The following is a 12183-nucleotide window of genomic DNA, read 5'->3' as shown; positions in this document are numbered from 1 at the left end:
ACGCTATGCAGCTACGTCCAGACCCTTTATGTTTTGTTTATGTTTATGTTTTTAAACAACATTGTTAGTTAAACATGTCTGTTTTTTAGTATCATTGAGCAAGGTGGAGGTTACCACAGGCTGTGTGCTTTATAGAGTTGATCATCAAACAAGAGCTGATGCTATAACACAGATTTGTCCTGTTTATTTACAATACATTTGTACCGACTTCTTACATCCTCAATTACATCCTTAAGCTCGTTTTACAATAGTCCCATGGCAGTAACCACTGTTCTGTTTTTTCAGTTTATTATGCAGCTGTGCAATAATGTTATGTTGAGTGTATTTTTATACACGTTTGAATATTGAAAAAAACAAACTCAGAAAAACTGACAAAAGATCAAAGATATAAGATTTGAAATCATAAGCATGACCAATCAAGTGAAGTATGTACATTAAGCAATGAAGGAATTCTAAATTGAAAAACAACACATAAACAAAGGTTACTACGTAAATAAAAAAAAAAATCTACATTAGACTTTATAGAATCACAAATAAAAATCAATGTTAAATTCATCTGCTTTGTCAGCAGCAAAAATTTACATTTAACATTTTTCTTGCAATGCAGGACAAACACCATGTCCACTTAAGTTGTCAGTCCCCAGACTGATATCCAGCTATTAATAATTATCTTAAGCTTCAGGTTTAGGAGTCATTGGCATATCATCCACGGCTTTGTTCGAAACAAAACTATATTGTCCATTCTTTTTCCGATGGCTGAGTAGACGGTACATGGCGATGATGATGATGATGGTGAGGAGGGGGACCAGCATACAGAGAAGCAAAGTCCATAGCCATGGGGCAGGGTCTTCTTGACCTATAAGATAGATTGAAAAACATCAATACAAAGTGTACTTCTAACTTGTTGAAGCCATAAATGCAACATATGTATAGCAACATGAACATCAGTTAGTTTTCCAAGTGTTTTTCTCTTACTTGGCATTATCACTGAGACTATGACAGATTTTTTCACAGTCGCAATGCGATTCGTGGCATTACAGATGTAATGGCCCACATTGGTAGACGTGGCTCCTGTGATGCTGATATTCTGCCCCCCAGTGGTCACGTTCACATTTGCTGCAGGGGGATAGCTCCAATTGATCTTAGGGGGAGGGTTGCCCTCAGCACTGCAGTGAAAAGTCACATTTTCACCCAGCATCAAGTCTTTACTGTAACCTTCCTCCTTAAACACAGGGGCATCTGTGGAGAATAAAGATTATAAGCATAACATTTTCCTGGCAAGTTTGGATCAGTAAGAAAAATATGATAATAAAAAGATAAATGAACAACTCACATTGCACTTCTGCTATGTAAGGTGGTGAGGTCATAGTCGGGAAAGGGTATGGTCCGTTTGGTCCAAGGTGCAGCTCAGCTTTGCATTTGAAAGATGCTCCGTTATCATCTCTCCTAGGAGTGACTCTCAGGGGGGAAGACTTATTGACTGGGGTCACATTGGTGTCACTGAACGTTTCTGTGTGCAACATTTCATCGCCTTTGTACCACTTCAGTGTGAGGTTCTGCACAGGAGCCACATTGATGATGTCACAAGTCAGCAGGAAGTCCTTGTCCTCCAGCATCAGACCAGGATCCTTCGCAGAGACTGACACCATGTCAGGAATCTCTGTAAATAAGCAAAGGAAGAAATATATATAGTATATATTTTTACATTGAGGTGAAGACTGAGGATAAGTACAGTGGAGTGTGTTGTACTCACTGTAAAGAGTGACAAATAGCATCTCAATGCACTGTTCACCATTTCCCTTAGTGACGAAGCACTTAGGGTTAACGGTCCACTCTTCCAGTTTGTCAACCGCCCATGTGGTTGCAGGAGGTTGTTGAACCCCTGTACCTCCTATTATAGCCTCCCAGCCAATTAATTCAGCATCTGGGGCCGTTGTGCTGCAGTTAACTGAAGCCGGATCTCCAAATCTCACCACGATTTCAGCAGGCGTCAACACGAGGGGGCAACCTGAAATTCAAAAGCAGGCAGGTTGAATCAGCGCTTCATTTTGTGGTACAGTAGATATCTGTCTAAATGTCACACAGGTGGTTACCTCCTGGGGTTGAAGCCACCAGGTAGGTTGATGTTGATGCCTTTGGAGTGGTGGCTAATAATGCCTCAGTAGAGGAGGGTGGTGATGCCTCAGAGACGGTAGGGGCTACAGGGGCAGCCATCCCGGTTAATCTTATCACATCAACTTTGATTCGCTTCGTTATGCTCCCCAGATGATTGGAAGCTGTGCAGTTGTAGATTGCACTGTTGTCAACTTGAGAAAGATTCAGATGACTCGTCTTCTCCAACATATTCACCCCATCACGGGTCCAATGAAAGACAGGAGGAGGTTTCCCCTCAGCTTCACAGCTCAGGGTGACATCATTACCCTCCAACAAAATGTAATAATCACTTTGTGTGTTGCTCTTGAACTTCGGGGCATCTGGGGAGACAAATGTATGTATTTTACGATTCAAATAACATATTGAAGATAAATTACAATAAAAGCTCTGCTTGTCCTGAGACATTGAATAGTTTACTCACACAGCACAGAAACACGATGTGTCTTATCGGTAACAGGAGGTTGTACTCCATATGGCCCAAAGTCCAGCTGAGCCTCACATCGAAACTCAGCCCCATCGTCTTCTCTGCTGATGTTGAGTATCAGAGTAGAAGACATCTCCATTGGTCTCTTGGTTGTGTTGGTGAAGGTTTCCTTCTTGATGGCTTCATTACCTTTGTACCACGTCACAGTGAGGTTTTGAACGGGAGCAACCTCAAGGATGTCACACTGTAGCTCGTACAGTGTGCCCTCCTCCACACCATTGAAATGCTTTATGGGAAACATGGACACATGGTCTGGGTTCTCTAGAAAAACACATTAAAACACAGTTAGGGCTGCATCTTGCAATTATTTTATTGCCAATAAATACATTTTTGGTTAATAAAATGTGACAATAAGTTGGAAAATGGCAATAAGTATTTCCCAAAGCTCAAGATGATATTGAAAGCGTAGAGAAGTTAAGTCATTAAAAAAGAGAATACGACTCCAACCAGTTAACCAATTATCCAAATAGCGTTGGATACATTCTTTGATCTTTTCCAAATGCATTATATTAACTTACTGTACATAGTGATTTCAAGGTCTCTTCTGCATTCAAAAGTGGCATTCATCTTTATTCTGCACTGTGCTGTTATATCCCAGTCTGAAAGTTTCAGAAACTCAGTGACGAAACTCTTCTCGTCTTCCATTTCAGAGTCTGTGTTATTAATTCTCCAGTACATCCCGTCATGATCCTCCTCAGTGCTGCTGCAGTTTACCTCCACTGACGCACCAAGTTCTTTTACAACCACCGGAGGATCCAGGGTGAGCTCAGCGGGGCACGTACTGTCTGCATCTGTTGATAGGCAAAGAGAAAATGTCTTTATTAGACTTTACTGTCCTCTGGCGGCTCAGGTCAGTAATGCATGCCACTTGTAGTTGGAACTGTTGGCTCTGAATCCTCATTAACAGCTTTACAAAGTGCAAAATTAAAATTAAAAATGATCTTCCTACATCAAAATCATTATACAAATGAATGATAAAGTTTGCATTTTAATAAAGTGGGATAGTTTCTAAAGATAGATGTGTAGTTTAGGATTTCAAAAAGTACATATTCTACATGTAGACATTCAGTTCAATCAGCAGTATTTATATACTGTCTGCACTGTTCTATAGTTTAGTTAACTGATCTAATCATTTTTATTTCCATCCACCACACCCACTCTACGCGCCAAGGCACTCTACAAGCACTCAGCGGTCAACACGTCATAAAAAGCATAGCAGAAGTTTGTTCCTTTTTTTGTTTTTGTTTTTACCATGAACATTGTAACACCTGCCACACCTACTTCAAACTGTCAAGTTTTATTTTCATTTTTTATTTAATTTTTTATCCTTTTTTATTTATTACTTCTCTTTAAGTCAAAGGCTTTATACATGAGCAAATCCACCGTTCTCGTCTTCCTTTATCATTTCTAACAGTACTTCACTTAAAGGAAATGTATAATTGTTTTAAATATAATTTACTAGAAGCCATTTTTTCAAGTGGCATCACTGCTAGCACGTGGAGCTGGTGAAACTATAAGCAGGCAAGGAACCCACCTCAGTGTTCTCATATTTTTTACACCTAGCCAGAGCATACAATAATGTGTAACATATAAGAGATACACTCTTTATCTAATTCCCTCACAGAGCTATTGCAAAGCATCATTATCACTCACCACACAGTAATATCATGACCATGAGAGGGCCCAACGTCCTGAGAGGCAGCATGCTGGATCAGCATGCGAGAGAAAGGAGAACGATTGAAGAGGAATTGTTTTTTTCAGGATCGTCCAGCAGATGTCCAGCTTAAGTATCGAGATAGGATTAATCCTGGTTCAGAGCTGATGATGATAATTGCCTGCTGCTGACAGTTAAACAAGCTCAGAGTGAATTTCTGAAGTATTCAAGGAAAATTCACCCTGAACACCCTTGAACAGGAAATCGCCTCTCAAGCGGAAACTAACTGTGAAACCACAACTGTTGGCTCATACCAGAAACCATGCATCGTACACTCCTCCCATGTTTGTGAAATCATTTTACAGGAGCTAACTTTGCATCATTTTTATTGAAAAGTACATTGCAAATTAAAAAACATTAAAACATTGTCAGAAAAAGGCAACACAGAAGACAGACATGTCGACTTATTACATGTTAGGCTGTTTCCGGTGATTCACCTCCAGTCCACATGACTGGAGACAGACACACTGTACATCAGACCTACTCAATTTGCAGCCTGTGACCACAGTGTGGCCCTTAAACAACATAAATATGAAAAAAAACAAAAAATATACGTATAAAAATTCTTGCAATATGATGCATTACATCTACATCTAAAAATATTGAAACAACAACCTACTTCTGAGATTAAAAAGGTGCCTTGTCAACACATTAAAATTCCTTGCTTTAAAGTCGGACATAGGAAATCAATTTTTTTTTTAAATTTGGCTCTTCTAAAAAGTAATTGCGTAGGTCTGCTGTACAGGGTCTTACTATGTCTACTTGTCTACTATGTGGGCTTGATCATCAGGGAAACTCGTTTGAGAGAGTAGGACCCTCCATGGAACTCTGCCCAGTAGACCCCGTCCTGGTAGCGGCTGCGATAGTGTCCACCCCGATACCACACACCGTTCAGATTGGAGTGGGCACACATGTGGTACCACCAGCCTCCCTTTTGGTAATGAGCACAGTTACCTGGCGACACAACAGAATAACAGGCTAATTAACAGAAAGTCTAAATACAAACACAGAGCTAACAAACAGATCAAGGAACGTAGCAGACCTGTGTAGCCGTCCTTGTCTCGATCCAGAGTGGTGAAGGCCTTGTTGTTGTGCCACGAGAGGGAGTCCCCTGCGTTGCCGTGGTATTGCCCTAACCGCAGTCGGTACCAGTCACTCTCCGGTTCCAGGTGGAAGCTGTCATACTCGGCAAACACCTGCCGACCCTGCCAGTCCTCCAGAGCCACCCGTAGCTTATACTGGGCCTGTTTAGTCATCCAGTAGAGGTGTTCCAGGCCGAGCCAGTACTCCCCATCTAGGTTCCCAAAGCCTTGCTGTAATACACAAACACACTTTTAATCTGAGGTTTGTGTTGTTTATGTCCATTAACTTCTCTATTTTAAGCAATGCTAGCAGCTTAATAGCTCTAGGATCAGCAGTGTAGGTCTGTTTCGTCTGGATGAGTTATTTGAATATTAATTAAATCGATCTCTGTGAAACTTTTTACATTCATGTTCCCTTGAGGATGAATTCTACTGACTTTGTTGATCCCTTCACTTCACCTATAGTGCAGCAGGTCACTAATCCTTCAACACATTTAACATCAACTATATCAGTTGGCACTTAAATTGGTACAGATATTTATTTTCCCAACAGGATCACTTCTGATGATGATAACTACCTGCTGCTGACAGTTAAACAAGCTCAGGATGAATTTAAAAAAGTATACAAGAGGAAATGAACAGGAAGCTACCTGCGAAACTGCACTATGACACCACAGCGGTAAGCTCATAGTGGAGCAACCGCAGCTCATACACTGGTCCAGAGTTCAACATCTACTGGAAGAAATGGTGCTTGGATTGGTACAGACTTTATTTCCCCCAGAGGATCACTTCTACATAATTTCCTCTGATTCATGCCCAGGTGAAATGTCTCAACAGCTATTAGAGTGATTGCCAAGAAATGTATGTCCTACTTGTACATTCATGTCCCTCTCAGCATGAATTATAATAGCATTAGTGATCCTCTCTTTTTTTTAAATCCAGCACCATCAAACTAACAATCAGCATGCTAACAGGCTGACCAAACATGGCAAATATTATACCTGCTAAAACCCAACACTGTTGAAGCTCTCTCTTCCTTAAAGATATAATCTCGAAAGATTTCCATTTAAATAAATGTCTATTAAGTCACTATCTATTGCCGAATGAGGTAACACAATGGTGATTGTGCCATAGGCACCATAGGCACAATCACCATTGCCTATGGCACAATCACCATGAAAGCCTTTGCATTTCCAGTATATAGTAATATTATGGACTGGGTGTCACGAGCGGCGCCCGGTTAGTGACACGTTTTCCATCACCCAGCAGTGGTGGGTCTGCCAAAGAGGGTAGGCGGAGCTAAGCGGCTGTTTTCCCGGTCTTAGCAAGTGTTGGAGTAAACAGTAATCTACTATGGCTGAACAAACAAAGAAAGGATTGATGACTACAGATACAACTTCAAAAATAAGTGAAAATCCAAAGAAAAGGAAACAAAGTTGCCGCTCAGATGAAGGCAAACAGTCTGAAAAGGAAAGCGACCGTCAGCGAGGAAAATCAAGAGTTACAACCGTAACAAAGGGAGCCAACCGTAGACGTCTGGTTAAATTGGGAAGTGTGCGCCTGCAATTACCATTTATCACTATTAGGTGCCGCCAACGAGATAGAAACAGAGAACTTTGTGACTATTACTTTAAATAAACATCAAACTCCAGGGTGTTGCGTAGACTTGCAGTAGTGTGGAATCACCTTATACTGTTCCCAAGTCCTGAAGAAGTTGACCGACCCATCCTGTCTCCTCTGGATGACCGTCCACCCTCCCTGAGCCTGACTCTGCTCACACCAGGCCTGCAGGAGGCGGTTAGCACTCTGTGGGCGGAGCAGGTAGATCCCGCTGGTGGTCTCACCTGATTCCAGCACGTGCTGGCAGTCCCGCCACGGCCCTGAGATGGATGAAATACTTAATATGCAAGCGAGGGAAGTAATGGCCATGAAATACTGTGAAGAATTAAAATGTGTTTTTGACTAGTCATTGTTGCCCATGTTAGTAGATGAAATGCTTAGATTTTGCTCTTTTACTGTTAATAATTGAAGTTAATTAGTCTGGGGAGAAAGAGCTTTGTTCTTTTGAGCCGCATTGAGACAGAAAGGATCGTAATAACTTTGTTAGATGTTTTCCAAAGCAAACCTTTGGAGTAACTCGCTTTTAAAGATCCATTTTGAGTCAAACACATTGCTTTTGTTAATTTTGGAAAACACAAGGGAGTGGCGGTTGTAGATGCTTTTGAAATTCTGTTTGTTTTACTGCAGGAAAGATCCAACATTCAACTTCTGCTAACCCTTTTAGAGCTGAAGAAATTTCCCCCAACACATGTTCAGTGTCTCATGCCAGAGAGATAAGATGGACGTAGGAATGTGCGCGGAGAAAATGTGTACATCGAGAAAAATCTCCCACACAAAGTGATAATGGATGATGGTCCATGACATGCATTTGTTGTACATTTCCTATTACCACAAAGAAGATGTAGCAATGTCTTTCATCAAACATTTAAGGAAGTGTCACACTCAGGGTGGAGTCACTGTGGTTCTGCTGACTTGTGAAAAGGAAGCTTTAAATCCTCTGCTTTCTAATTTAAACTTTCCAGTCGAGCAAGTTTTCAGCAGCAGGGTCATTGAATGCCTGTCCTCTCTGTTCTGATAAGAGCTGCGAGCTGTTTCTGACATTGTTTAGGTGTTCCCAGAGAGATAGGCCTTTCAACAGGAGGTCACTGACTCCTTCAGCTTCTGCTTATCCAAGCAGCTAAATCACTCTGACAGAAGATTGATACGCTTATACACACAGGTTCAAGTCTACACCAAGTACTTGTGCTGCTTTGCAGTGCTGTACCTGGAGTCTTTGTGACAGGGGAACTAATGAAAGGAGGGTCTGTAGGAGTGTTCGCTGTAGTGCTGGGGAGGGGATGAGCACTTTTTTCCTTCTGTGATGGAGGAGCACTTTGGTCCCTTTGAACATCGTTGGTCATTTCATTGGCCTCAGAGCTGTAATTTGGATGCACATTAGACTGGCTTTGTGGTGGTTCTGTCGCCACCTGTCCAGACAAACACACAAACAAATCAGCTGCCGTGTAAAAACTCAGTAATACATTGCAACATTACAGTTTGTTCCCTACCAGAGAGGACTGGGTTGAGTCCCTGCACTGGCACTGCTTCTCCAGACGAGCGATAAACTGGTTCTGGGAACTCATCATGGAGGTGAGTGCTCCGTATTTCTTCTCCAGCTCCCTGTAGTTACTGGACACCTGCAGGGCCTGAGATGTTGCGCCAGCCGCGGCAGACACAGGGATGAGTCTGATGTTTGTACTTGAATCAAACATCAACAATGATCAAATGTCTCTGCTTACCTGTGTTGTAGCATTTAGCAGGAGGTTCTCCACCCTTCGCTGCTCCAAAGCCTGGTCCTTCTTTTGCATGACTTCATGCAGCAGCTGCGCGTAGAGCTGTGCAATGCGAGAATTCATGTTGCTACTCTCCTTACGCAGGGATCTCACCTCCATGGCAAGCGACCCCTCCTGCTCCAGTTGGCCCCGGAGCTTCTCCATCTGCTCCTGCTGCCGTCTGAGCTCCGCCCGCAGCGCCGCCACCTCAGAGTGGTTTGTGGTAGCAGACTGCGTGCTCAAACACAGCGCACCTGTCAGTTTTTGCTGTGGGACGATAAAGGTGTAGGAGCAACGGCCTCCTTTCATATCTGAAGATCGTGATGAACGTTTCTGAGTGTTCTCGCCATGAGCCTCCTCTTTCAGTCCTCCAGCCTCTGATAAGTCCAGACAGAGCGTTAAGAACAGAGTCAGGCCTAGTGTCAGTGTCTTCTCCATGAATCTGTTCAACTTCTGAGGATCCCCTGGTAGCAAAGGAGAGGACATTAATTGAAAAGCAACAGCAATAACAACACATAAATAACACCTGAACATCTTTTACTGAAAATGTTTCATTAAGGAACATGTGACCGAAAGATTCAAACATTGTATTCAAGGAAACTGTTGGTTGTTGGTCTGTTTAACAGATGTTTCCTTTCAAAGTAAAAGTACACACTTTTCCCCCTGGCTGGAATTTATTAGCAGGTCAACACTGAAGGGACAACAGTCAACATCAAGCAGCCAGAATCAACACACTTCCGTCTCATAGTCAATAGAAGAGTAAGCTCCACATTCAGCCACAACCACCATGGTCAACACCATAAACCATGAGGCCAAATAAGTCCATATTTACATCTGAGCCATGAATCTCCTCTAAGCCTTACTCATTGAAACACATCACTGGCACTACATACATAAAAAACAAATACCCAACTTTTCTCTACCACACCTTTGGATGCCATAATCAGTGCATTTCAGTCTATATTAGTGGATTACGCTGGCATATCCATCACAACTCAGAACTCACCGTAGCAGCTGAAAAGTCTTTAGGTCGTCTTTGTTTAGCTCCAGTTTGCAGCTGCAGCTCCCAGGATGCACAGCTGTCAAATAAAAGACTGACACATTTTAAAAATCACATGGTCAAAGATCATAAACAAGCTGCTTCCTCCAAAATCAAAGTTGTCTGTGGTCCTCAGTAAATGTTGAAGGAAAGATAAAGGCAGAGTTTTTATTTCAAAACTTTTTGCCAGCAACTAGACCGCCTCTTCTTCTCCTGCACGTCTGTCTCGGGATCCCTGAAGAAGAAGACAACTAATTACAAAGCATCCAAAGGCAGCCGCCTCCCAGAACTTGTTGTTTAGCTGTGTGCTCAGAGCAGGAATCCCAGGATGTCTCCTCCCTCTGCCAACAACCTCCTTGCCTGCCAAAGACAGTATCCCATAATGAACTGAACTAGTGTTCAAACGCTTACGTTTACATTAGGGCTGCAACTGACAATAATTTTCATTATCGATTATATAATTGTATGGCCAAGAAAAGCATTAGATTCTTTCTTTTTTTTGCTCCAAAAATTACCTTTGGTGCAATTATTAGATAATCAACATAGTGACAACTTAGAACTGAGAAAACCTTCAGCTATAATTCATGATTTTATATCATTACTGAAACGTATTTAGTTTGATTCAATGCCTTTATTTATTATTATTATATACTGGTGTGCAGCTGGCTTGTTCTGTGTGAGAAACAGGAACCATAACTTTTACTAAACTCTAAATAGACAGATGCTATCCTGAAGCACAAACACGTTGTAAACAACCGTTTACATTAGCCTGAGATCTAAAGGGGTTATTATTCTGCTGTGTCCTCTTGACAACACAAAACTTGGACACAAATAGCTTCATCTGACTAAGGTCTAAGAAGACTAAGAAGTACTCAGGATGTTACAATAAAAGTTACAATATCACTTTGTAAAAATGCTCAGTTTAAAGTATAGGTCCTGCCTTCCAGTGTAAAATACAGTAAAAACTACTAAAAGTATGAATAGTAAAATTCTTGTTCAGCAGAATGGCCTGACATTTATTAATGGATGTACAGTTATTATACATCACATCAGGGGTTAGGATTGAGCAAACAGGCAGCAGAAACTAAAAAAAATATAGCATTAGCATCTACTTCTGAACCTTATATGCAACGGCAACTATTTGGTGTCAGCAATGTCATCTGGTCTTACACTGTATTCTGTCACCATTACTGTGCACGCAGATTTTGATTTTGAAAAGCACACCTCTGTAACAGCATTGTCACTAAGTGTCTTTGATACTGGACCAGTTGTCCTTCTGTAGTAGCCCTGACTGACTAGCCAATAATCTTTCAATGAGAGGGTGGAAGTGCAACTTTTCAAATAGTACCACACCTAGAATTATGGTCTTTTTATGTGGTTTCTGGCCTTGCATTGCTAGAAGCTTCTGCAGCTTGTGATTTCAATACCTCTTGTAAAATAAAACACACGTTTCAGTTTTTTGGGGGGGGGGGTTATAGGTCCCCTCTTGTCTTTGTTGCTACAAATGACTGTAACAATTCATAATATCCTAATGTTTTTCTTGTGGAATAATGTACTGTTTTGTCTGCTTGTGCGCTGCAGGATTGCCTTAAATTAAGATATTCTTTTTTTAAGCTTGGCTATTTTGACTTTGCTATAATTAAACTATTGGTCCTTTTTTCCTGTGGGCCAAAGGAAATAATACAATAACAATAATTATTAACTTTGCACAAAATGAACTGTTTTTATATTTTGACAAAAAAATGGCTAACGTTGAATGACGTAATACACGCATAAGGCTAACTTACACCTGCAGGCTAACTAACGTTTTTTTTTTTTAACCAAAAACAACTGTGAACTGTGACTGCATCCAGCAAAGCATAAGAATTTCCCCATTGTGATGATAGATATTAACTTTTCATTGACTGTTATTCTGCCAATATTTGGAGATATAAGTTAGTTTGACCGTATATGTAAGTAAAATGTTTGACCTCTCTCCATCCTGGGAGTGTCCTGGTTGAAGATATGGGTGTTCAGGAGCGGCATTACCACGTGTATTTGGTGTCCCCTAGCGGTCACATATAAGAACTGCACCTTTTTTTAAATTATGGTTTGTTTATGAGCCTTTTATAAATTCTGTGGTAGTCTAAAAATTGGATTGCTTGCTACAAATCAAGATGAATATGATAATAATAAGAATAGCAATAATGCTACTACTAATAATAATACATTTGTATTTATAACGCACTTTGCATTTGAAGCAAGTCTCAAAGTGCTACAGTATAAAGACATGATAAAAAACAACAGGCAATAAAAACCACAGATAATAGGAAAAAATAGAATAAAAACCTAAACAAGTC

At 41.0% G+C, this 12183-nt stretch overlaps 2 protein-coding genes across 2 annotated transcripts; both read right to left on the bottom strand.

Moving 5' to 3' along the window:
• Positions 1 to 169: 169 nt before the first annotated feature.
• LOC138602939 (vascular cell adhesion protein 1) lies at positions 170 to 4544 on the bottom strand. The gene is made up of 8 exons (XM_069674575.1): positions 4292 to 4544; positions 3157 to 3429; positions 2576 to 2899; positions 2094 to 2474; positions 1754 to 2008; positions 1334 to 1660; positions 976 to 1239; positions 170 to 856 (listed from the first exon to the last, which is right to left on the bottom strand). Exons 1-8 carry the CDS (start codon positions 4341 to 4343, stop codon positions 672 to 674), a joined length of 2061 nt encoding a protein of 686 aa, XP_069530676.1. The 5' UTR covers positions 4344 to 4544; the 3' UTR covers positions 170 to 671.
• A 577-nt stretch (positions 4545 to 5121) lies between these two features.
• Positions 5122 to 9243, bottom strand: angptl6 (angiopoietin-like 6). Its single transcript, XM_069674615.1, has 6 exons — positions 8773 to 9243; positions 8542 to 8679; positions 8259 to 8460; positions 7121 to 7314; positions 5395 to 5665; positions 5122 to 5306 (listed from the first exon to the last, which is right to left on the bottom strand). The coding sequence occupies exons 1-6, from the start codon at positions 9241 to 9243 to the stop codon at positions 5122 to 5124; spliced, it is 1461 nt and encodes a 486-aa protein (XP_069530716.1).
• Between the last annotated feature and the right edge of the window lie 2940 nt (positions 9244 to 12183).

The sequence above is a fragment of the Semicossyphus pulcher genome, unplaced genomic scaffold (genome assembly GCF_022749685.1).
Source record: "Semicossyphus pulcher isolate SPU_LCO1_2020_fin unplaced genomic scaffold, fSemPul1.0.p SCAF_23, whole genome shotgun sequence".
In the NCBI taxonomy this organism is placed as follows: Eukaryota; Metazoa; Chordata; class Actinopteri; order Labriformes; family Labridae; genus Semicossyphus; species Semicossyphus pulcher.
Note: the sequence above shows the minus strand (reverse complement) of the source record. Positions and strands in the feature narration are given on the sequence as shown.